This window comes from Indicator indicator, chromosome 22 (assembly GCF_027791375.1).
Source record: "Indicator indicator isolate 239-I01 chromosome 22, UM_Iind_1.1, whole genome shotgun sequence".
NCBI classification, from domain to species: Eukaryota; Metazoa; Chordata; class Aves; order Piciformes; family Indicatoridae; genus Indicator; species Indicator indicator.
Genome location: NC_072031.1, coordinates 16087412 through 16111628, shown reverse-complemented (window position 1 = coordinate 16111628; position 24217 = coordinate 16087412). Strand labels below are relative to the sequence as shown.

Below are 24217 nucleotides of genomic sequence, written 5' to 3'. Positions count from 1 at the left end.
GGACACCTCCCATCAGCCCAGGTTGCTCAAAGCCTCATCCAACCTGGCCTTGAACACCTCCAAGAAGGAGGCATCCACAGCCTCCCTGGGGAACCTTTGCCAGTGCCTCCCCACTCAAGAGAGTCCAAGGGAGGGCTATGAGGATGCTGAAGGGCCTGGAGCACTGCCCTATGAGGAGAGGCTGAGAGCCCTGGGGCTGTTTAACCTGGAGAAGAGAAGACTGAGAGGGGATTTAATCAATGTTTATAAATACCTGAGGGCTGGGGGTCAAGAGGGAGGGGACAGGCTCTGCTCACTTGCACCCTGGGATAGGACAAGGGGCAGTGGATGGAAACTCCAGCACAGGAGGTTCCACCTCAACAGGAAGAGGAACTTCTGCACTGTGAGGGTCACAGAGCACTGGAGCAGGCTCCCAAGGGGGGTTGCAGAGTCTCCTTCTCTGGACACTTTCAATCCCCATCTGGATGTGTTCCTGTGTGACCTGTGTTGGATTCTATGGTCCTGCTTTGGCAGGGGGTTGGACTTGATCTGCAGAGGTCCCTTCCAACCCCTAACATCCTCTGATCCTGTGACCACCCTCACTCTAAAGAATTCCTTCCTCATCTCCAGCCTGAATCTCCCCTCTTCCAGCTAAAATCCATTGCCCTTCATCCTGTCACTACAATCCCTTGTCAAAAGTCCCTCTCTGGCTTCCTCAGAGGTCCCCTTGATGCAGGCTACTGACACACAGAGGACAACAACTTTAAAACACACACCAAGCCTTAACTTTGAGTAGAAGTGGCTCTTTATAAAGATATCTGTCACTAAGGACAACCTCACTTTGCTGTTCTCCACCCCACTTGTGGTGCAGTTAAATACAAGAATAATTCCTACAAGTTTATTTCTTGGCAGAAGTTAAGAACCCCCTGAGGCTCATTTAAAACACACACACACACACACACATCCCCCCAAATGAGAAATTAATAGAATATTGTACTCTTCTGAGCCACATGAAGTTTTCTGACATGTGTCTGTTGCTGATTACATCAATCTAGGCTCCCTAACTTGTCATGTGCTGACAGGCAAACACTTGTGAATTTATTTCTCTGAAGAAGCCTGCGATGCAAATGCCAAGGGAACCAAACCAAATGGCCCACTCCAAACACATAAAAGCAGCAGGGCTTCTTGTAGACATTTTAGGAGCTTTGTATTTTTTTTTATAGGTACATACAGGCAGGTACCCAATTTCCCCAGACTTCAGGTTGTAGTTTGGAACCTAATGACCAATTTTCAGCTGCAAGCTCCTCTTCCTCCTCTCTGTGGAGGAGACTGAGAGACCTGCAGCTGTTTAGTCTGGAAAAGAGAAGGCTGAGAGGGGATCTGATCAAGGTCTATAAATAGCTGAGGGGTGGGTGTCAGGAGGAAGGGGCCAGGGTGGGTGTCAGGGGGAAGGGGCCAGGGTGGCCCTTTTCAGTGGTGCCCAGTGATAGGACAAGGAACAATAGGTACAAGCTGGAAACCAGGAAGTTCCACCTTCAACATAAGGAGAAACTTCTTTACCATGAGGGTGACAGAGCCCTGGGGCAGGCTGCCCAGAGAGGTTGTGGAGTCTCCTTCTCTGGAGACTTTGAAAACCCACCTGGATGTATGTATGCCTGTGTGACCTGCCCCAGATGCTGCTGCTCTGGCAGGGGGCTTGGACTGGATGATCTCTGGAGGTCCCTTCTAACCCCTAACATTCTGGAGTCTGTGATTTATATTTACTAAAAAACAACAAAAAAGGACTTTTCCTCCCTACTGGCTGCCTTGGCACTTGAGAGATGCGAGAGATAAAAACATGTGTTCGATTTTGTAGGCTTGAGGGTTGCTCTGTTCTCATTTGAAACCATTGCCCCTTGTCCTGTCCCTGCAGGGCTCTGCTAACAGTCCCTCTGCAGGGACCCCCCAAGAGAGGGCTGTGTGAGAATCACCTCTGGCAGATGCATCTGTAAGCAGTGATGGAGACCCCAGACCTCCCTCTCCAGCTATTCTCTATATGTACCTTCAGAAGGCGTTCTCAGAGGTCTAAACTACATCTTCCTTTCCACCACATAAACCAAGAGTTCCTCCACCCCCTCTGCTGCTTTCTCCCCGATAGAATCACAGAATCATTTTGGTTGGAAGAGACCTTGAAGATCATCCAGTCCAAGCATTAACTCAGCACTGCTAGGTCACCACTAAACCATGTTCCTCAGCACATCTACTTAAAGACCTTTGTCTCCATTCCCATTTTTTCAGCTGACAAACTCAGCTCCTTCAGCTTTCCACCACTTTCTTCCTCACCCCCTCTTTTCTACCCAGCATGGGGCCATGGCCACTTCCAGAGCAAGGTGAAAGCTAGACACAAGATGCTGGCTGACACCTCCCCAGCTCCAAGATGCAGCAAACCTCATCCCACTGCTGCCTTGCATGTGGCACTCCTAACAGCAACTCACTCACAGCTCTGAAAGCTTGTTTGGTGAACCACAATATCCCAACCAAATTAAAGCTATAAACACTTCAGGACACACACAAAAAACATCTTCTCAGTGCAGGGCTGTTTGTAGTGCTTGGGCACCTGGAGACCCAAGTTCCTCAGCACCCTGCCTCCAGACAGAGCAGCTTGTTAGCAACCACCACTTGGGGAGTCCATCACCATGAGGTGACAGAAGTAGGCTCCTGCACCATCCCTTCCAGAACATCATTAACTGGGGGCAAGAAGCATTTTTGACAGCTGGTTTCAGTTGCTGCCAAGCCTTTAGTACTGCACAGTGGTGGCAGGGGGGAGGAAATAAGCTAGAATGGGAGTAAATGAAACCATTTGTCTGGTTTCTGTATTCACTTTATTGTGGTCACAGATCCCTAAAATCTGGGATTCTGTGCTCTGTAATTACAACATCCACATTTACATGGAAGAAGCAGGGATAACATTAAAAGAGTGCTCAAGGATGAGGTTTGCTCTTGGGTTTTGCACATGGTGCTGGGAAAGGTGCCTGAGCAGAGCTGGAGCCAAGCAGTGCAGGGGGAGTGGGCTGGGCTGCCTCCTCCCCATGCAGCCATGACCTGGTCAGGCAACACCGCATGGCTCTGCCTACCTCTGAGCAAGCAGAAGCACCCAGGTAGGTACCATTGAAGGACCACCACAGCTTCCCCTTGCAAAGCAGGGCACCAGGCTGAGTTAAGAAACCAGATGTCAATTTCTGAGACCCTCACTTCAAGGAAGACATTGAGATGCTGAGAGCATTGCGTCCAAAGATGGACAACAAAGATGGTGAAAAGTCTAAAGCATGAGTCTGGTGATGAGCAAGTGAGGGAGCTGGGGGTGTTCAGCCTGGAGAAGGCTCCAGGCAGACCTAATAGCAGTCTGGCAGTACCTGAAGGGGCTACAAGAAGGCTGTAGAGGGACTGTTCCCAAAGGCCAACAGGGACAGGACAACTACCTGAAGGATCACAATGTCCAGGTAGATATGGAATTTCTCCAGAGAAGGAGACCCCACAACCTCTCTGGGCAGCCTGCTCCAGGGCTCACACCAAAGAAGTTTCTCCTCCTGTTCAGAAAACCTCCTGGGTTCCAGTTTGTGCCCATTGACCCCTGTCTTGTTGCTGGGCACCACTGAAGTCAGTGGCCTCAGCCTCTTGCTCCCCAGACTTTATCTCTTGCTGAACATTGCTCAGATCCCCTCTGGGGCTGCTCTTCTCCTGGCTCTCAGCCCCAGGGCTCTCAGCCTTTGCTCCTCACAGCTCCAGGCCCCTCAGCAGCTTTGTAGTCTCTGCTAGAATCTCTCCAGTAGCTCCCATTCTGCTGAGAGTGATTCCCATTAAATGAAGCAGTGCAGGGCTCTGGGTTTCAGGGGGCATTTCCCCTACAGTACCATTCCTAAAGCCATGACTTACTCTAATGCAGGCTTCCATCCACTTCCCACTTCAGCTCCTTGCTGCAGAGAGCTTGCTCCTGCAGTCCCTTGCCTCCCTTCCACAGGCCAGAGTGCTACTGCTCCCCCAGTCAGAGCCACAGCACTTCTCCAGTGGCATGGCTCAGCCCTGCAGTAAAGCCCCAGCCCAGCCAAGAGCAGCCCTGTTGGTAGCAAGTCCTGTTCTCAAGGCTCAATTTCTGGATTAAGATCCTTAGGGAAGTTAGTAAACACAGATCCCACCACAGCTTGGCCCCTTCCCTAACCCCTGCTCACTTTTCAGTGGTACCAGGCACTGCATTAACATTCTTTCCAGCCACAGCTGCTTGAGAAGTTAGATGAGTTAAACACCATGAACGTGTGCTGGAGCAGCCTGGGTGCATGAAGCTATTTGGCAAGTCCCAGGCTACAATAAAAGAAAAAATCATGGAAAAAAAACCCCAAAACTATTATTCATTCTTTGCCTCAATCTTTCAGCTGTGGAATCAAGACCCAAGTCCACATACTGGATACAGCTGGCAATTAGATGTGCCAGATAAGAAGCAATTAAAGAAAAAAACATATTTGCCTGGGTCTCTGGTAAAGCCCTGTGGTCCAGCAGACACTGCACAGCCACACCACTGACCACATCAATTTCTGATCATCCCTTTGCTCTCATTTCCTCATCAGCCATGGTTTGCAAAAGTCATTGGAGTCTAGAGGTGGATTGAGTTCAATCTGCTGCTGCCAGTCCAGCTTCCAAATAGAAGTGCTGGCTGGAGCTAAGTACCATGGGGCTTGAAGGACAGATTGTGACATGAGAGGTTTCCTCTTCTGGTCTCTGCTTTCAGTTTCAGGTCAGGGGTTGCTTCTGCTGCTTCTGCATTTTGCCGTGCTGAGGGACATGGTTTAGCACCAGACTTAGGAGAGTTAGACAACACTTGGACTAGATGATCTTAAAGGTCTTTTCCAACCAAAACAAGCCCACAATTCTCCTTGCCCCTTTATAAAAGGCCATGCTAAATTAACTCCAGAAACCTTGCATGGTGAGGGCTGGAAGGAACCTCTGGAGATCATTCAGTCCAACCCCTCTGCTCAAGCAGGGCACCCACAGCAGCTTGCCCAGGACCACAATGGCCAGAGGGGGTTGGAAGCTCTCCAGACCAGGAGACTCCACAAGCTCTCTGGGCAGCCTGCTCCAGGGCTGTCACCCTTGTTTTGCCCATCCCCATCTGACTGATCTGCCTCACCCAGGTGAGCCACCCCACACTGCAGGGCACACACTTCCAGGGCTCAGGGACTAAGGAAGGCCATCCAGCCCTGGCATCACCCTCCTCCTTCCCAGCCATGCTGGATACCAGGTGAGGAGATGGCAAAGGGCTGACCCCTCTCAAGGACCTCTGCTAACCCAAACACCATCTCAGGGCAGGGAGGGGAAACCTTCCCACGCGGGGCTGGAGGAGGTGCGTGTGGGACAAACACTCCCTAAACATCAGCCCTGATTAAATGCTAATCTCCCAAATGAAAGTATGGTTCCCATTAGCCTCATTAGTTCCCAGTTGCACAGCAAGGCAGGAGTGTCACCTGGCATTCATCTCTGTTTTCATTCATGTGTCCTACCAACTGCTCACAGCATTCTTTGAAACCGATCCGCTGCCTCTCTCCTGTGCGAGGAGGAAGTGCCAAAAGCACAGCTTCCTTGACAGGAAGGATGACCCCCTGAGATCCTCCAGCCCCCCTGAGATCCTCCAGCTTTGGCTGTGCATTTCCAGAGAGGATCTTTTTTTCCTTCCTGGGCAAAGAGGGAGGGAAGGTGGGGAGGAAAAGGGATGTGAGGCTGCTCTCCACAATAACAAATTCCTGAGGTCGATTGCCAAGGGCCAGATAAAGGAATAAGATATTCTGAGTTTTCTTCTCCTTTTTGTTGTTGTTGTTGTCCTTGGGATATTTTGGAGAGCTAGAAAAACAAAGCCAAGGTTGACAAAAAGGGTTCTTTGCAAGTGGGTTACTTGCAAAGCTTGCAGCAACCTGCAAATGGCTCCAGGTTAGCATCTGCAGCAAGGTGAGATCTGTTCATGTGGACTTGGTAGAGATAGGTAATGGTTGGACTCAATCTCCAAGGTCTTCTCCAACTGAAATGATTCTATGATTCTATCTAAAATCTGAGATTCTTTAAGACAATTGTACACTGCAATCAGGCAGAGCATTAATCTTTGCTTGCACTTCAAACTTCTAAGGACTATAGAGTTGATAGAGAATTCTTTCATCTGGAAAAGAGCTTTAAGATCCAGTCCAACCATCAGCCCAACACCACCATGGCCTTTAAACCAAAGTGCTTTGTCCACAGGTTTCCTGAACACCTCCAGGGATGGGGACTCCACCACCTCCCTGGGCAGCCTGTGCCAATCCCTGACCACTCTTGCAGCAAAGAAATTGTTCCTAACCTCCTACTTAAACCTCTCCTGGCACATTTCAGGCCATTTCCTCTCATTCTATCCCCTGATCCTAGGAAGATGAGACCAACTTGTGTAACTTCCAGATAGGCAGGGAAAGCAGGACATAAGCTGATGTGAAGACCTTGCCAAGGTCACATAGGTTAAGTGCAGTCCAACCCATCCCTTCCTGCTTCTACAGTGAGGTCACAGAGAACATCCCAAGTGAACCAAGCCTACTGATGAAACCCAGGACACACAAGTTCATGGATTCAGAGAGTGGTTTGTGTTGGAAGGGACCTTAAAGATCATCTAGTTCCAACCCACCACCACCACAGGCAGGGACACCTCACACTAGCCCAGGTTGGAAGGGACCTCAGACACCTTCTGCTTGGCTGCTCAAGGCCTCATCCAACCATGATTCACACATCAGTTGCTTCACAGCTAGAATAAGATCCTCAGAAGAGATCCATTTCTGACATGGGTGGGATGACACTAGGCAGAGCCCCAAGTGCTTCCGACTGCAAAACCAAAGCTGTTAGACCATAAGAGGAAAGGAAGTGGGGAAGAGGTCCATTTAATGCCTACTAATTCCCTCCTGGAGAGCAGAAGCTCAGCCCTCAGCCTCTCATCAGCCCCCCCAGCACTTAATGGAGTTCAACCTTGAGCAGTCAGCAGTTCACCCACTAGCACACAAGACTGTGATTAAAGTCCTGCATAGGTCAAGTGGGTTTTAATGAGACATATAAACCACAAAACCTCCATGGCATGCCAGCCTTTCTTCTTTCTCTGTTGTAAACCAACTTCTGAGGATGGCAATTTAACTGCAATTAAATCCCATGCCTCAGAGACAGGTTTTCATGACCTGCTGCACACCTTAAGTCCTTAAAAGCTATCAACAGGACATTCCAACAGCTAAAGCTGAGCAAACACCCAGGCTTTGGGGACCAGACAGACACAGGCATGTCCTCCCCCCTGCAACTTCTTAGAAGCCAGCTGAGCACACGGCTTCCAAGAGCCCAGGAGCGCAGCTCAGAAAACACTGCAGGAATCTACAGCACTCAGTTTCCTATTCCTTGCAAAAAAAAAAAAAACCCAAACAAAAACAAAAAACCCAAAGAAAGCAAGCTGTCCTACTCAGGCATATTTTACCCTAAAAACCTGTGAGCAGTAGCTCCACCACCACCATGTTCCACAAGGGAAGATCACACTGAAAAGCAGGTTGTAGCCACCTCATCCTATAACCTTTTATTTATTGGCTTGTTTTACCTGTTCCCTTGAGCTCTTGTAACACCACCAGAACCCCAGTCAGGAGAGGGGGGTGGGGAAAAGAAAAAGGCAATAGGATTTAAACCCCCACAATTCCAGTTTTTGTACCAAGTGTCTTACCAACTCTACCAACAGTGGCCAACAGCCTTTGAAAAATGAAACACAATAAGGAAAGGAAAAGGTTTTCAGGTGACAGCTGAAAATGCTTGGGGGCAGGGGGGTCTGTGGGGAAACAACAGAAGCAGAAACAGGAGATCAGTGGCAGAAGAGTTCAAGAGTTGGTTTCCAAATGCAGTAACTCTGGAGACCCCTACCTGGGGGTGCTACCTCATGTCAGAAGTGCATTGGCTCTTCTGGTGCAAAAGGGACTTCAGTGCCTGAACCTGTACCAGCAGGACCTGCAGACTGAAAAATGCACACTGCACCCCCACAAAGCCTTCTCAAGCATCTTGAGATTAATTACATAGAATCGTAAGGTTGGAAAAGACCTTCAGCAGGATAACAGAGTCCAACCACTAACCCTACTCTGCTGAGCACACCACTAAGCCACATCCCTCAGCACCACCTGCACACAGCTTTTAAACCCCTTGAGGGAAAGCAACTCAACCACCTCCCTGGACAGCCTGTTCCATGGCTGACAAACCTGCCAGGGACGTTTTTTTCCTGCTGTCCAGCCTAACTTCATTTATACTCAAACTGGGCCCACTTTACACAGAAACAGAGTGCTTTAGATCAGAAGGGACCTTTCAAGGTCTACTCCAATCCCCTGCATTCAGGAGGGACATCTCCAAGTAGAGCAAGTTCCAGGCATGGGACATCTCCCATCTCTTTGGGCAACCTGGGCCAGGCTGTCATCACCCTCAGTGTAAAAAATTTCTTCCTTCTCTCCAGTCTGAATCTTCCTTTTGTACTTTCAAACCCTCCCCCCTTGTCCTGTCACCACAGGCCATGCTAAAAAACTTATCCCCAGAGCTTGAAGCACTGCAAGGCCACCAGAAGGTCTCCCTGGAGCCTTCTCCAGGCTGAACAACCCCAACTCTCCCAGCCTGCCCTCCCAGGAGAGGGCTCCCAGCCCTCCCAGCATTGCTGTAGCCTCCTGAGGACTCCATAGATGGCCCCAACACTGCATGGGGGGGGTCTGAGTAGAGGGGCAGAATCCCCTCCCTCCACCTGATGCCCACACTGCTGGGGAGCAGCCCAGGACACGATTGGCCATGGGCTGGGAATGCACAGTGCCAGCTCAGGTCTCTTTTCCTACTGTTCTACTAAAATTGGCTACAGTCTGCAGAAATGACAAAGGAAAAAAGAAAAAAAAAATCAAGGCTAAAATTAACAACATGATCAAGCACTTCACCCAGCCACTGGGGTCAGGCATTAAATATCTTTTTGCACTGGCAGATTTTTGGATTCTTAACAGTTTCCTGCTACTTCAAAAAGAAAAGTTCCAAATGGCAGAGGAAAAAAAACCCCACACCTCCACAATATTTCAAGACAGATAACACTGAGAGCTTCTGATGCAAGTGCAGCACCACTGTGTGCATGCCCCATGAGCCACAGAAGTCATCCAGGTTTACTCTGAGTAGACCTCAAAACACCACCAATGTTTTTGAGAACAGAGTGCTCAGAATTCCAAGATATTCCCACATTGCATTCCACTTCCAAATGTGACAAAGGCAACTCTGGCCCCAACATTTCACAGGTGCCAGCATTAAAAGGCTCTCCTCTGAAATCCAGCCTGGTTTTGAGAGCCACCGAGTGCATCTCCCCTCAGTTCACCTGCACTTTGGCAGAGCCAACAGCAAACTTGCAAACCCAAGAATTCAGGGCCAGGACAACATCCTGGCTCCACTTCCCAACGTTTTAGGTTGCCAGAGTAATCCTTATCCCACAAAACGCACCACAAACAGCTCACACCAGCCTGTTTCTAGAGCAGCTCCCTGAAGCCCTTCAAGCCCGTCCCTTGCTGGGCTGCCCCAGCAGGCTCAGCTGTCCCAAGGTGTCCTCCCCAGGGCACAGGTGGAAGTCAGCAGCACTGGGGCAGGCAGGCAACACATCCTGCCTTTCAAAGGAGATGGTTTGCTCTTCTAAAGCTTCCTCTGACTCTGAGCCCAAGCCAGCTGGACAGCAGTTGAAAGACTCTCTCCTTCAGCAGCCCTCACTATCTGGAGACTCCATCCCAAAACAAATAGAAGCATTTAAATTTAAAATAGGAAAAAAAAAAAAAGGCAAAGTGAATAAATTGTTCCTCACTTCCTAAAGAAGAGAACTTTCTCTTCCCCCTTATCACTCCCCGTCTTCCTTGAGCTGCCTTCCCAGGCAGCTACTGCAAAGGATTCTGCTGGGTTGGGTCAGGCCATGGGTCCATGAGAGCTTCTAGGAGTCAACATCTGCCAGCTGCTGAAGAATGCTAAGAAAGATCTTACAGCAGCTACAAAAAGGTGGCCACAGGAGGAATTTCTTCCTTATTTCAGAGGTCTCTTGCTGAGCTGTCTCCTAACTGATCAGGAATGCCTGACAACATTGCCCTTCCCTCTTCATATGAAGTCTCTGTGGTCTTCCACAGACACTCTGATGAACAAGCAGAAATCAAACCCTCTCAGTCTGCCCAAACGTGAGAGTAAACCAGAGTTAGCAGAACCACCTCACCCCCCTCACAAACCAGTGTGAAAAGGGAGTTTTATAGCCAGGCTCCTAGAACAGGCTGCACAGGGAAGTGGGTGAATCATCATCCCTGGAGGTGTTTCAAAGCCATGGAGATGTGGTGCTGAGGGCCATGGTTTGGTGGTGACCTGGCAGGGCTGGGTTAACAGTTGTTCTGTTATCTGAAAGGTCTTTCCCAACCCAAACAATTCTATGATTCTTAGTTTTAAGGCCAATGTTGGCACCCACCCACAGCCAGCAGCAGAGTTCATGCTACCTCAGGTGCTCTCAGAGCTCATCCCTTGTTCCACCACCTTTGTCCTCTCCAGGTTTATTGGCACTGTCAGTACCTAGGCACCCAGCACTCCCTTCTGCAGGAACTGAAGGTCACACTGCATGCACAACAATAATGTGCTTTTGACCACCCAGTGACCCATTGCAGAGGATCTGAAGAAAAAAATGTAACCACAAGTGACTGAACTGTGCTGCTGGGTTGCTTTGATTCTTTTCCCTCACCCTGCTACAAGAACCACCTAATTTCCTGTTCAACAGACTCCATACCACAATTAAGAAGAGATGAAGTTGAGGTAGCACCTCCTGTTTCACAGGATCTCAGAATGGTTTGGGTTGGAAGGGAGCTCCAGAGCTCATCCAGTCCAACCCCTGCAGGCAGCAGGGACATCCTCCACTAGAGCAGTGATCAGGTTGCTCAGAGCCTTCTCCAGCCTCACCTTGAAGAGCTCCAGGCATGGGGCCTCAGCTCCCTCCCTGGGCAACCTGTTGCAGTGTTCCAGCAGCCTCCTGCTGCAGAACTTGTTCCTCACATCCAATCTCAATCTGCTCTGCTCTCATTTCAAACCATTGCCCCTGGTGCTGTCCCTGCAGACCTTTGGGAACAGTCCCTCTGCAGCCTTCCTGTAGCCCCTCCAGGTCCTGGCAGGCTGCTCTGAGGTCTCCCTGGAGCCTTCTCTTGTCCAGGCTGCACACCCCCAGCTCCCTCAGCCTGGCCTCATAGCAGAGGTGCTCCAACCCCCTGAGCATTTTCATGGCCTCCTCTGGCCTTGCTCCATCACATCCATGTCCTTCCTGTGCTGAGCTGGACACAGAGCTCTTTTTCTCACACCCCTATCCCAGGAGAAGCTGCCCCATTTCCTTGGTGTGTCACTGCTCCACACCAGGAGTCATCTTGCCTGTGCCAGAGTCACTTCTAAACTCCAAATCTGAAGTAGGAAGGGAGGAAAAGAAAAACACATCCTTATCCAAGCATCAAGAGTCAATTCCTTTCAGCCACAGCATCCACAAAAGGTGAACTCTGGGCTCCTCTTGCATTCCTCCTGGCCAGCCCACTGTCTCCAGAGCTGGAGAGACCAAACACTTGGCTGTGAGCTTCTAGCCCCAACTCAGGATGAGGCATTTGGAACAAGGTCTGCTGGACACTGGTTCAGTTCAGCAGTGGAAAAAGCCTCCCCTCTCTCTTCCCCACTCTTCACCTCTCCCTCAAAGGTGACAAAATGGTCACTCACTCGACAAGCACAAATGGATTTCTTTGACAGAACCTCAAGAGTCCTACAGATCTGCCACTCCTCCATTGCTGGCAGAGGAGACATCAACCCTCTGCTTTCAGTCTGCCAGAAAAGCAACTGGGAGCAGAGGAGCAGCACAGAACTTAACTGCCCAACAAGACCTGGAGCACATATCCCAGCCAGGAGTTTTCACAGGCCCAGCACCAGCACACTGAGCATTCTAGAGCACCTTGTGGATACCAACAGAAGAAAACTGGTATGCTAATGTCTTTATTACCCCACTAGTCCAGGTGCAAGCCAGATCAAGCCTTCAGCCTCAGGAGTCACTGCAGGTCCAGTTTTAAAGCCACAAGACCTTTTCAGCTTGAGAGGGAGGTTGTTAGGGTTGGGTTTTTTTTCCTCCCCACAAACAAACAGAAAGAGAAAGAAGGAACACATCCAGATTTTGCTGTTACAGTGACACAAGCTCCTCTGTCTCTGAAAGTGAGAGGAGGATGATGCTTGAATTCCTGCTCTGTAACATAAACCATCCAGAAAAACAGAAGAGTGATTCTGGGGTAAAGTCGGAAATGGGCAAAGGAAAACCATCTGCCAAGTCATTTTCCAAATTGTGTGGCTTGCTTTCCCAGTCTGAAGTTCAGGTTGAGTTAAGAGCTGAGAGAACAAAGCTCTTCAGACAGCTGAGGCTGTTATCCTTCACCCACTTACATACCAGCTGGAATGGGATGGGAATGAATGGGCCAGGACAAGACAAAGGGCTGCCCAGGCACATGCAGACCCTTACAACTGCATTCACTGAGCCCATCCACAGGGAAGGTGTCCTGTCTGGTGTTGTAGAGGTAGATTTGGGAAGAACATCCCAGTGACAAGCTGTAGAGTGCCCACAGCTTGGGCACCTCTTCATGGCACAGCCTTCTGCCTGCTCAAAGTCACCACATCAGCTCTGCTACAGGTAGGCACAAAGAGGTGAACTAATGAAGTCTGGGGTCCCAAGGGGCCACCTTCTTTTAACCCTTCTACTTGGAGCCTTGTCAAGAGTGAGCACCACCTAAAGCCTTTCCTTTTTCAACACAGCCCCTCCCTGCAGCAAGATCAATATGCAGAGTCACTATTACTCCTTTACTTCTTTTCCACCATAGGCTTCATGTCCTTATCTTGAGTGTCCCAGCTCTCTTTTGGGTGGAACTCAAAGGTGAAAAGACATTTCAAACTGGGGAATGAGGGCAACTCCCTTGCACCAGCCATGAGGGGAAGTTCTTTGTAGCACATCACCCAGCCCATGTGCCTCTCAGGACAACAGAAATCAGGGCAGATAGTCCATAAGTCATTCCTGCCAAGTGACTTCCTCATCTCACACTCTTACATCACTCCTCACCAGGTTACCAACCTCAGATGGTAATAGAAAGTCAATGTCCACAACAAACAGGAAGAGATGACAGAAAAACAAAGCAGAGAGGTGGTGAACCTACCAGATCTGTCCAACGTTGACTAGTGAGAGGTAGAGGACCCACAGGACAGCCATCAGCACCATGTTTGCACACCCAGACACCAGGACAAAGGCTGAAACTGCCAGGCCAAGCAGGGAGAGGTAGTCCAAGATGCTGTCCATGTCTGACCAGTCCAGAAACCAGATGATTGTTGGTGCATAGCTCAAAGCATCCAGGTTTATCTTTCCTTTGAAGTACTTTTTGACATTCTGCAGGTACAGTTTACAAGGGAGCAGTCCCTTCTCTCCTATCAGCTGCTTGTTTTGATGGTAAGCCACCAGGAAGGCCACAACTGGAAGAAAATGAGGAAGAGGGGGAAAAACAAAACAAAACAGTATCAGCAACCATCCAGGCTGGAACACATTTTAAATCCAGAGTTACAGAATCCTATTAATGCTTTGGGAAGGAATTTCTTCACATGTTCTCATCCCCATTAAAACACAACACACTCACTTCTGTGAACCACCCCACAGAAGGCAGAGGAGTTCTATAAATACTCTTTGCCTTCACACCAGGAAATGGCACAGGGTCTGTTTGGAGATAATTTTCTCCCAACAGCTGTAAGGGACATGCCACTTGCTTCAGGCAAACTCAACAATGCCCTTCTGGGAAAGGCTGCCTGTAACTGAACAACCTGACCCAGGGTAGGACCAGGAGACTCAGCCCTGCTCTGTTAGACTCTGTGTGACCCTAGGTTAGTCACAAGCACCATTCATCTCCTCATGCAGATGAGGGAAAGAGCCTAACTGCACTGTAGAGAGAAACTTCATCCATTCATTTCAAGCCTTTCAGATGGAATTTCCTTTCCACAAGGAGGATTTGGATAAGAGATGTTGAGAAACCCTCGGTCCGTGCATGGATTTTGGGGACCTTGGTCAATGGAGCCCTGAGAGCCCACCCAGCCCCCTCCAGCTCTGCAGCAGCACAGGCACAGCTTGACCCCCAAACCCCTCCTGTTTCAGGTTCACAAACCATTCTGCAGTGCAAATGGACCACAGCTCCAGCATGGGGGCTGTTGGGGACGATGATGTACTACAGTATCTGCTGCTCCCAGGGCAGGCTGAGAGCAGACTGTGTCTTCAAGGTCATGCTTTGACTTCAGGGGACAACACATCTCCATGTTCACACAACTGCTACAGCTGCTACAGCTCCCTCATTTATAGTGTCTCTGCTCTTGAGCTGGACAATCTTAGAACAGCCAGATGCTTTTTTTAACAGCACATCAACAATTTAATTACAGACACTAGACCTAGAATTTGATGTTCTACAGAGAGAGTTGGTCAGCTTCTAGGGATTATCTCACATTTTAGGAATCTCCTCCAGTTACCAATTTGCAGTTCATAACTGCAGCCATCTCCATTTCTCAGAAACAACTTGATGAAGGCCAACATTTCCTGATTAGGCTCCATACATCTTGCTCCCAGCAGCTCACTTACCCATCCTTGTATCCTTCAAACACTATCCTAACACCAGCCACGTCATAAGCAGCAACAGCTGAGCTCTTGCAAAAGGTCAGCTTCTTTCCCCTCCCAATTCTCCTTAATGATAAATCTGTTTCCTCCCTTATCTGCACACTGTCATCCTGCACAGAGGAATTCTGGTGCTCAGCTGGTTGGTGTCTCTCACTGGGAAAGCTGGTGGGAAGCCCATGTGAAATTACACCCCCGAGCTTTAAACCCAGATTATCATTTCTTTGAAGTTCAACTAACAAATCAAAGTCTGCAGCCCCAGGGAATCAAAATGAATGTCCCATTTCCCCCAGACACACACAAAGGTCTCCAGTGGGTTTCAGTTAATCCACTTAGCACTCACTCCAGCTCTTTGCACACACTGTGTGTTTTGCTCTCATTTCAAAACCCACCAAAACCTCACAATCCAGCGTCCAGCTGAGGTCACTGGGAGGGTTCCCACTGGTTTCAACAGATCCTGAATCACAGCCCTGACACAATAAAGTTGGGAGTTTAATTGGTTGTGTCTCTTTCCATCTGTCTTGCACACACAGTGAGGGATTTTCAGTGCTTTAAGGGGCCAATAAAAAGATGAGCACAGACTTTTGAGCAGGGCCTCTTCTGGCAGGACAAGATGGGATGGTTTGAAAATACAAGAGGGAGATTCAGACTGGAAAGAAGAAATTTTTGCACTGAAGGTGGTGAGACACTAACCCAGGTTGCCCAGAGAGGTGGGAGCTGCCCCATCCCTAGAACCATTGTAGCTCAGGTTGTCTGGGGCTCTGAGCAACCTGCTCTAGCTGGGGATGCCCCTGCTGACTGCAGGGGGATTGGATTAGATGAGGTTGAAAGGTCCCTTCCCACCCAAACCATTCTATGATTTCACCAACTAATAAAAATCACACAGAATGTCTTACTTGAGTATGGACACAGAGGGACAAAACCAATTGCAACACTAAAGAATCAGTTTTGGACCAACAATTTCAGTGTTTTATATTTTATTCATCTTTTGTTTTCCTACCAACACCAGTCAGCACAACTGTGAAATCAGAAAGCCTGACAGGGAGCACAGGCAGTAATGTTTCATCCAACTTAATATCTTCATTTCTGGTTAAATAGAGGCCAAATTTCCAGACTCCATGGCTTGAGCTCCCTTGATGAGCACTGCTATTTGCTGCACAGCTTTCCAAAAGTGCTAATCAAATCCACCTCTAAATGCTGCAGAAATTGCTGCCCCAAACCCATAACTGCTAAGCAGGGCTTTTTTTTTTTTTTTGTCCTAAAATAAATAAATCCAAATTAGGCCCCTGCATGGTATGCAAGATAAACAAGGAAAGGGCAAATTAGGAAGAACAAAACTATAGCAATTGGAGAAAAGTACACACTGGAGGTACAAAATACTGCACAGCCTCTAAGTCAGAAGGCAGCAAAGGCTGCATTATAGGTGGGGAGGAGCTGCCCAGCTAAGCTCAGTTTGGGCTCCAAAGTGGTTCTCCCCCAGAGCACCAATAACTTCTCATGAGATGCTGCACTGCTGGTATTTCACATACTAGAATTTCACAACTAAATCACACGATCAACAGCCCCAATTGGCTGAAAATCTCACCTAACCCAAACCAAACCCTGACTGTTCCACCTCCACTTCGATCCCAAGCCATCAGGACGAGCAATCACTCTTAATTGCTCCCACATTTCATTTCCTAGATGCGCTTCTCCCTCCTGGATCCAGCTCCCTCTCCTGGACACTCCCCAAGCTGAGCTGCTGTCTCACCCTACTCCCTCTCATCTCCAGCGTCTTTTGAAGGGTTCCTCCTTAGGCAGGATCTCCTTCTCAGCCCCTATCACCAAATCGTCTAGACTCAGGCACCAGCTAAGCCTTCAAGAGGCTTCACCCTGTACAAAGTGGTTCCCATGTTACCAGACACATGCAATGGTTGAAACTAAAGACACTCTGTAAAGGATTTCAGCAACTCAGGAGAGGCACAGATCCAGGGGGGAAAAAAAGTTCTTTATCACCTTGTCTGTCAGAGCTTCCTCTTCCTGAGCCCATCTCAAGAAACTGCATCCTTAAACCGACTGTAATAGACCCTGCTCCCTTCTCCTGGAGCCTTCCATTTGACCTTGGCTTAGTCACAGAGGGGGAGAAAGTCCCTTTTGCCCCCCAAGCCTGTGCTTCTCTTCCTCTTCCCTAACCCCTATTCTGAAACCTCCCTCCAACTGGCCTTGAATTTGGGGATTTTCCACTCTCCATCTTCCCACTCCCTCCAGGCAAACAATTTTGCTTCCACTTTGTGCACTGGCTGGCACATCCTCTGCACTGCCAGGGCAGGGGGCAAGGTTAACTGCTTCTCTGGCTTGTCCTGTAGCTTCTTCCTGGGCAGGAAGGTGGCAGAGTTCTGTTACATGAACCGGCATTCAGCAGTTGGTAAAGCAGCTGAGGATGAGTTGGGTGCTTTCAACCCAGGTCAGCCTTCTCTGTTCCACCTAAAGCCCTTTGCCATTCTTCCTCAGAATATTTGCTCCTTTATGGCTTGAAAACAGCCTCGGTGCCTCCCATGCTCCCTCCCACTCCAGAGGTAGATGGAGCCTTTGACAGCTCACATGGGAGCAGGCTGCTCTACCTGCTGCCACCTGATCTTTACATAAGTAATACATGGAAATTGTCACCAACTGCTAATAGACCTTTGCTACCTATTCTCACCTCAAGATGCTTCACTGTACTTTTCCATTACCTCCCCTCCTTTCCTTCCCCCAGCCTGACCATGCTCCTCGTTCCAACCCACAGACCACTCACAAACACGACCCAAGCACACAAAGCAAAAGTTGCCCATCTGAAAGGATTTGGTCTCCCCAGGTTGCTCTATCACCTCAGTTCCTCTCCCCCAGCCCAGGCTCAGCCTGTCATGGTAGCAGAATGAGAGAATCCTACTCTTCATGCTCTGTAAAGATTTAAAGATGTGAAATCCAAACCTTTCCAGTCATATGAGCTTGCTCTCCCTCTCCCCCCACCCTCCCCATTAAAAGAAGTCTTAGCTTTTACTGAAAGCCCAAACCACAAGAAGAAATCAACCAAGAGCACAGAGCTTTGCATGAAAATCAAACTACATTTTGCACACATCAAAAAAAAAAAAAATCTGCCTGGAGCCATACATCAAGTGCACCTTTGACCCAACAAAGCACTCAAAAAGGCTGGATGCTGGCAAGCTGAGGTTGGACTACTGAAAAGAAGTCGTCGAGGGGAGAGAGAATATTCATGGCATGTTCACTGTTATCAGAGAAAGGAATCAAATGAGTTTTCAATTGATAAATTCCCCTGCAATGTTTTGCAACACAGAAACAACACCACCATAGCAGTGTGCAAAGAGCTGGGGTGAAGCCAAGCACCCCCTTTTCATCCTGCAACCCTACAGCCCCAGAGAAACACACAACAAAGTAGGCTGCCCTTCACGCCTTGCTGTTGTATTGCCATTCACAGCAAGGCTGAAGACCTTGGGGTGGTTGCTTTGGGGGTTTTTAAAGGGCGTATCTCCCTGTTGCCTCTTTGTTTGCAGGAATATGAAAGCAAACAGAAAAAGCTGGGCTGTGGTGGTGCTGCTAAGACGATCCCCAAGACCTGGGTTGTTTCAACACCACACCAGCCTGCAGCTGGAGGATGCCCTGAGAGGGTCCCTCTGCTCCAGACCAGCTTGGAGCAAGCAGCAGACTGGGAGATAGATTCTCTCCTTCTCAGTTCCTGTTATCATTTCCCCTGGACTATCACTGCCTGCTCTGCTGAATGTGCTTTGCTCAGGACCAAACACAACCCTGTCTCACTTACACAGCTCTTTGGTGCACATGCATAGCTTGCTAAGAGGACACTGTGCTAACAGACTGCTGCTGTTGGACAAACTTGCTAAAAAGCTCTGCACTGAAAAACACTTTCCAGGGCAGAAAAAGCATCAGAAGGTCTGTTATAGTCCTGACTGGGCAAGCTGAAAGCTACTAGAAGCCTTTTAATACAGCTGAGGGAAGAGAAGGGGGAAAGCAGAGGAGAGATGGCAGAGAGAAAGAGAAGAGGAAGGACACTGGGGAGAGCCAGGAGCCTACAGGAAGCCAAAACCACCCCCCGAGCAGGCTTTAGATTTCAGAATTAGGAAGAAGTAGCATGAACCTCCCATAGCTCCAGCTCTGGGCAAAGAAAATACTACTAATAAACAAGACAGGAGGAGAAGGAAGATAAACTGGATTTAAATAACAGCTTTTGTTTCAAAGCACTCTACAGAGCCCAGCTGAAATTGGAAAGGGTGGGATCTAATTACTTAAACTGCTACATCTGGAAGCTGATGATAGTCATCATCCACAAAGGGCACCTAACTGATCCAGGAGGAGGGTGAAGGCAGCAAACAGCACACACTCATTGTCAGGAGCTTTGGGACCAGCTGTTACCTGCAACAGCACTTCCAACCAGACCTCAGACTTTCTGTAGTGACAAAAAGGCAACCCCTGCCCTAAGAACAAATATACAGTACAAGAGCAGGGTGTAAAAAAAACCCTGGAAATCTCAGAGCAGGACTTCTGCAAACCTCCCTGCCCCAGGAATTGCTGTGTTAGAGGCTGCAGTGATGGAAACCCACAGCAGCAGCATAGAGAATCATGGAGTCAGTTTGGTTGGAAGAGACCTTTAAGATCACTGAGTCCAAGCCTTACCCCAGCACTGCCAGGGCACCACCAAACCATGGCCCTCAGCACCACATTTCCACAGCTTTGAAACCCCTCCAGGGCTGGGGACTCCACCACTGCCCTGGGCAGCCTGGGCCAGGCCTTCACAACTATTTGGGGGAAGAAATTGTTCCTCATGTCCAGCCTAGACCTCTCCTGGTGCAACTTGAGGGCATTTCCTCTTGTCCTGTTGCTTGTTACCTGGGAGAACATAAAGATGCCTCACAGAGGTGTGGGCAGCAGAGCAGAGGGTAAGACCAACACACAGTTCTCTTCCTCAGTGTTCAGGGCTGGATTCTATGTTAGTTACTTCACCCTCCCCTTCCAGAAGGACTTTAATTAAGTCTGCCCATGCTTAATTGGCAAAGTGGAGAAAGAGGTCCCAGATCTGAAAAGGTCTCTGAGGTCCAACCCAAACCATTCTGTGGTTCTGTGCCCCACTGGCACAGCCCTGTTGCAAAAAGCAAAACTCACAGAACCCTTTCAGCTTGGATCCATTTTCCCCTTCCTTCCCACTCCTGCAAGCAGCAGGAGGGTTTGATTGCTGACCTCCACATGTTGTCAGATCCTTTCCCACCTTCCCATCTCTAACTTGCCTCTCAGAGAACAGCTGCTCTGCCAGGGACTTCCCAGGCTCTGGTTGCTCTTGGAAACTCCCTTCAAAGAAACAGAAGGGGAAGGCAGCTATAACCAAAGGAGTGGGGGAGAAGGGAGGGCACACAGAAGGATGCTTCACACCTGTCTTGCTCTGAATAGCCTGCTTCCACAAAAGATCCAAAGGGAGAGCATCTCCTCAGCTCACATCAAGCAAAAAGCCTCTTGGGAGTGGAATTAGGACAGGAAGCAAGTGACAGTCCCCCGGATCATGCTCAGTGATTCTGCTTCTCACCTCAGCATCACTGTACACCCCCAATCCTGTTCCTCTCCCTTCCATCCACAGGGTCCTTCACTCTCCTACTCCTCCCTTTCTACCTAGGAAGGAGAACAAGCTTTCAGCTCCCACAGCTGCACTGACAGGCAGGAGCTACAAGCATCAGGGGGGTGACCACTTCCATGATACTTTCACACAAGTTCCCCCCTCAAAGGATTTGTTACTTAACACAGCAGGAATGAAAGGATTGTGTTTAAAAGGGTGAAGTGAAAGGAGGGGGGAAAACATCCCACGACTGAGGAACGTCAAAGTGTCACAATAGCATCAGCCTTTCCCTCAGCCAGGCTGAGGCTGTCAGAGTAAATGGTTCCATCTTCAGAAACAAGCTGGGAAGAGCAGCTTGGCACAGAGGCTTTAAATTGTTTGCTGCTGTTTCTAAACCCAGGCTCTCAGAAGAGATCAAAAGGCAACCCCCCTTCCCTCGAGAGCATCCCACCCCAACAGCCCTGCCATGGGTTTGCAGCCTTTGACAGAAGAATCTGCCTGCTCACAACCTCCATCTCAGACACTCCAATTAGTTCCCAACCTAGGAACACTGCAGCTGCAGGCTGTGCAGCATCTCCCCTGCACTGGGATCAGAGCTGGAGTCCCAAAGTTGCTGCAAGTGACAGCCCGAGTCGAAATTCACAGAATGGTATGGATTAGAAGAGACCTCTGGAGATCAAGTCCTGCTCCCCTGCCAAGGGAGGTTCACCTAGAGAAGGTCACAGAGGATCATGTCCAGGTGGGTTTGGAATGTCTCCAATGATGGAGACTCTACCACCTCTCATCTCAGGGCAGCCTGCTTCAATGCTCTGTCACCCTCAAAGTTCCTCCTTACCTTTAGGTGAAACTTATGTTCAAGTTTGTGCCCATCATCCCTTGTCCTGTCACTGAGCATCACTGAACAAAGCCTGGTCCCATCCTCCTGACACCCACTCCAAGTATTGATCAATGCTGATTAAATCCTCCCTCAGTCTTCCCTTTTTCCAATCTGATCCATCTCAAACCTGGTCCAAGATTCTGGCTCTGGGTTGTGTGGCTGTCACTCACCCAAAACAAACAGCAGAGATCACTGTGACCTGACTACAGCCAAGCTGAAGCTGCATAACAAGCAAGTGAACTTCTGTCTTGCACCTCTGCCACTGCAAAGGACAGAAGCATCCTCCTACCCTGTTCCTGCCAGCTCTACTACCCAAACTCCTTCCTCTGAGACTACATTCTCAAAAAAAGGCTTTCTCACTCTGGACCACAAGAGCATTTTGGGGTCTCCTCCCTGCTTCTGCCACTCCCAGGTGTTCCCATTCCTATCTCCTATTTGTAGAAGTGCCAAATCCAGCTGTTCTCGCTATATGTTTTCACTCACCAGCCTGCAATCTTGGCTTCATCCTCTGCCTTAGGCATCCTCACTCCTTCTCCCTTTCTCTCTGCAGCTCCTGACTTTCAATCACTTCCAGGATGAAATTCACCTGACCCTTGACTTGCTCCTCACCTCTTACTGCTTCCACTGTCCCAGATCAGGTCTCCCATTCATCAGAAAGTCCCAAATGTCTGATTCCCTCTCCACTCTCCTCTGCTTCATCACACCCTTACCAACTCCCACCCCTCCAGCCACTCTCTTTTCTTTCCCACTCCCCCCGCCAGCCCCTTCCCACCAAACACACCACCAGCAGCCTACAGGACAGCATTTCTGTGCCAGATGTGGTGCATTTCTAAACTCCAAACCCCTGATCAGAAAGCAGCAGCCTCCACCAAAGCCACAACAGAGAACACCAATCAGTTTTTCCTAAGAAAACAGCAAACTGACCTCCGGGAAACTCAGCAGCCTGGATTTACACACAGGGGAATTTGGGAATCGCTTTCATTTTGACTGAAAGAGTCATAACCCTGCATTTCACCGAGAGCTGAAACCAAACTAGAAACAGAGCACGTGTCAAAAGCAGCCCAAGCTACAGCTCCTGCATGGTTTTGATGCAGAATAATCGAAGCAGGCTGGCAGCCTACAAATCCTAACAATTCTGTGGACAAATCTGGGGCACATTTAGAATTTGTAAGGTAGCGTGTTACATGTCAGTTTGGGTTTCACTGCGAGTATTTTTTTTTTTCCAGTGGAACACTAGTGGGGTCTGAGCACAGCTCTGGGTGTTTCTGGCCAAAGCCAGAGCCAAACAAGCACAGACAGAATGGGAAACTGGTTTCACATCATTAAGCATCTCAAGGCTATGGCAAATTCAGTTCCTAGAGTGGTTTGGGTTGGAAGAGACCTGAGAGATCATCTAGTTCCTACCCCCCTGCCCCAACCATGGAGAGGCACACCTCCCACTAGACCACATTGCTCAAGGCCCTGTCCAGCCTGGCATTGAACACCTCCTGAGGGAGCATCCACAGCCTCCCTGGGCAATCAGTCTCCTGAACAAGCCAAAGTCTGCCCTCAGGAAGCCCAAGATGGCAGCTTTACTGACCACACCACCCCCCCCACACTTCCCCAAGGACTGAAAACTCAATCATCCCACGATTGCTGTGCCCTAGGCAGCCTCCAACCTCTTCTCCCCCAACAAGTTCATTTCTGTTTGCAAGAAGGTCCAGGAGGGCACCTTCCCTGGTTGGCTCCCTCACCAGTTGTGCCAGGAATTTCTCTCCCACACAGTTCAGGAACCTCTGCACTGTTCCCTCTCTGCTGTATTGTATTTCCAGCAGACATCTGGGAAGCTGAAGTCTCCCATAAGAACAAGGGGCAGAGATTATGAAACCTCTTGCAATATTTACAAAAAAATGTCATCTGTCCCTTCATCCCGTAACAGAGTGGCATGGATTTGGAAAAAGGCAGGCTGGGCTGCTTGGTGCAATTGGACCCTCCATACCAAGACATGGTTTGGAGCCAAGAGCTAGAGCAAAGCCCCCCTGCAGCCCTGCATCTTGCACGCAGAAGTTCACCACCGAGAAGGTTAGGTGGTCATGGTCCTGCGCTTCCCCACTCCCAAGGAGCTCCGCTGGTCGCAGCCCTTCTCTCCCAGCAGGGTGGGACCTCACCCCGCAGCATCAGCACGGACGCCGCCGCCCGGGGGCTCACCCTTTCACCACCTGAGGCTTTGCAACAGGGAAGACAATAAGGGATGGGGCAACCCCAGCACTTCGCAAGGCTTCTGGTGCTTACAAGCCCGCCTGCCCCCGCAGGCCAGGGCTCCCCGGACCAGACCAGAAAGCCTCCAACCCGCTCCCCGGACCAGACCGAACCACCAGACCGAACCTCCAACCCGCTCCCCGGACCAGACCGAACCTCCAACCCGCTCCCCGGGGCTCCCCGGACCGGACCGAACCGAACCGAACCTCCAACCCGCTCCCCGGACAGCTGAAAGGCGACGCGGGGCAGCGCCCGGACACTCACAGTACAGCAGCGCTATGGATCGCAGCAGCATGATGCGAGTCAGCCAGAAGGTGCCCTGCGGTGGCTTGGCCTCGCTACCCACCGGCCCCGCCGCAGCCCGCTCCGGGACCTCGGGGACGGCGCTTGTCGCTGCCCCCTTCTGCCTCTGCCTCAGCCCCGATCTGGGCGCCGCCATATCTGAGCCCGCAGCGAGCATGCGCGAGGCCGGCCCAGGCCGGGAAGAGAGGCTGCATGACCGGGAGCAGGCTTTTTATAGACTGGTTTGGGTGGGGAAGTGACCCTAAAAGGGGTTCCTCGTCATCCAGAGACACCTAGACGGGCTGGAGAAGTGGGCTCAGGTGAATCTCATGAGGTTCAATGAAGTGCAAGGGCCTGCAGCTGGGTCGGGGCAACCGTCAATCCCACCTGGGGGATGATGAAATTGACAGCAGCTGTGCAGGGAAGGACTTGTGCTGGGGGACGAGAAGATGGACATGAGACAACAAAGGGCACCTGCAGCCCAGGAGGCGAGTTGTATCCTGCTCCGCATCAGAAGCAG

The 24217-nt window shown here is 49.9% G+C and overlaps 1 protein-coding gene across 1 annotated transcript in view; it reads right to left on the bottom strand.

Moving 5' to 3' along the window:
- Positions 1-23875, bottom strand: part of LMF1 (lipase maturation factor 1) — a 187339-nt gene extending 163464 nt beyond the window's left edge. The window contains exons 1-2 of the mRNA XM_054390883.1: positions 23680-23875; positions 13221-13530 (exon numbers count right to left, since the gene is read on the bottom strand). Of these exons, the coding sequence (XP_054246858.1) occupies positions 13221-13530; positions 23680-23875 (506 nt within the window). The remainder of the gene's footprint in view (positions 1-13220; positions 13531-23679) is intronic.
- Positions 23876-24217: the final 342 nt, after the last annotated feature.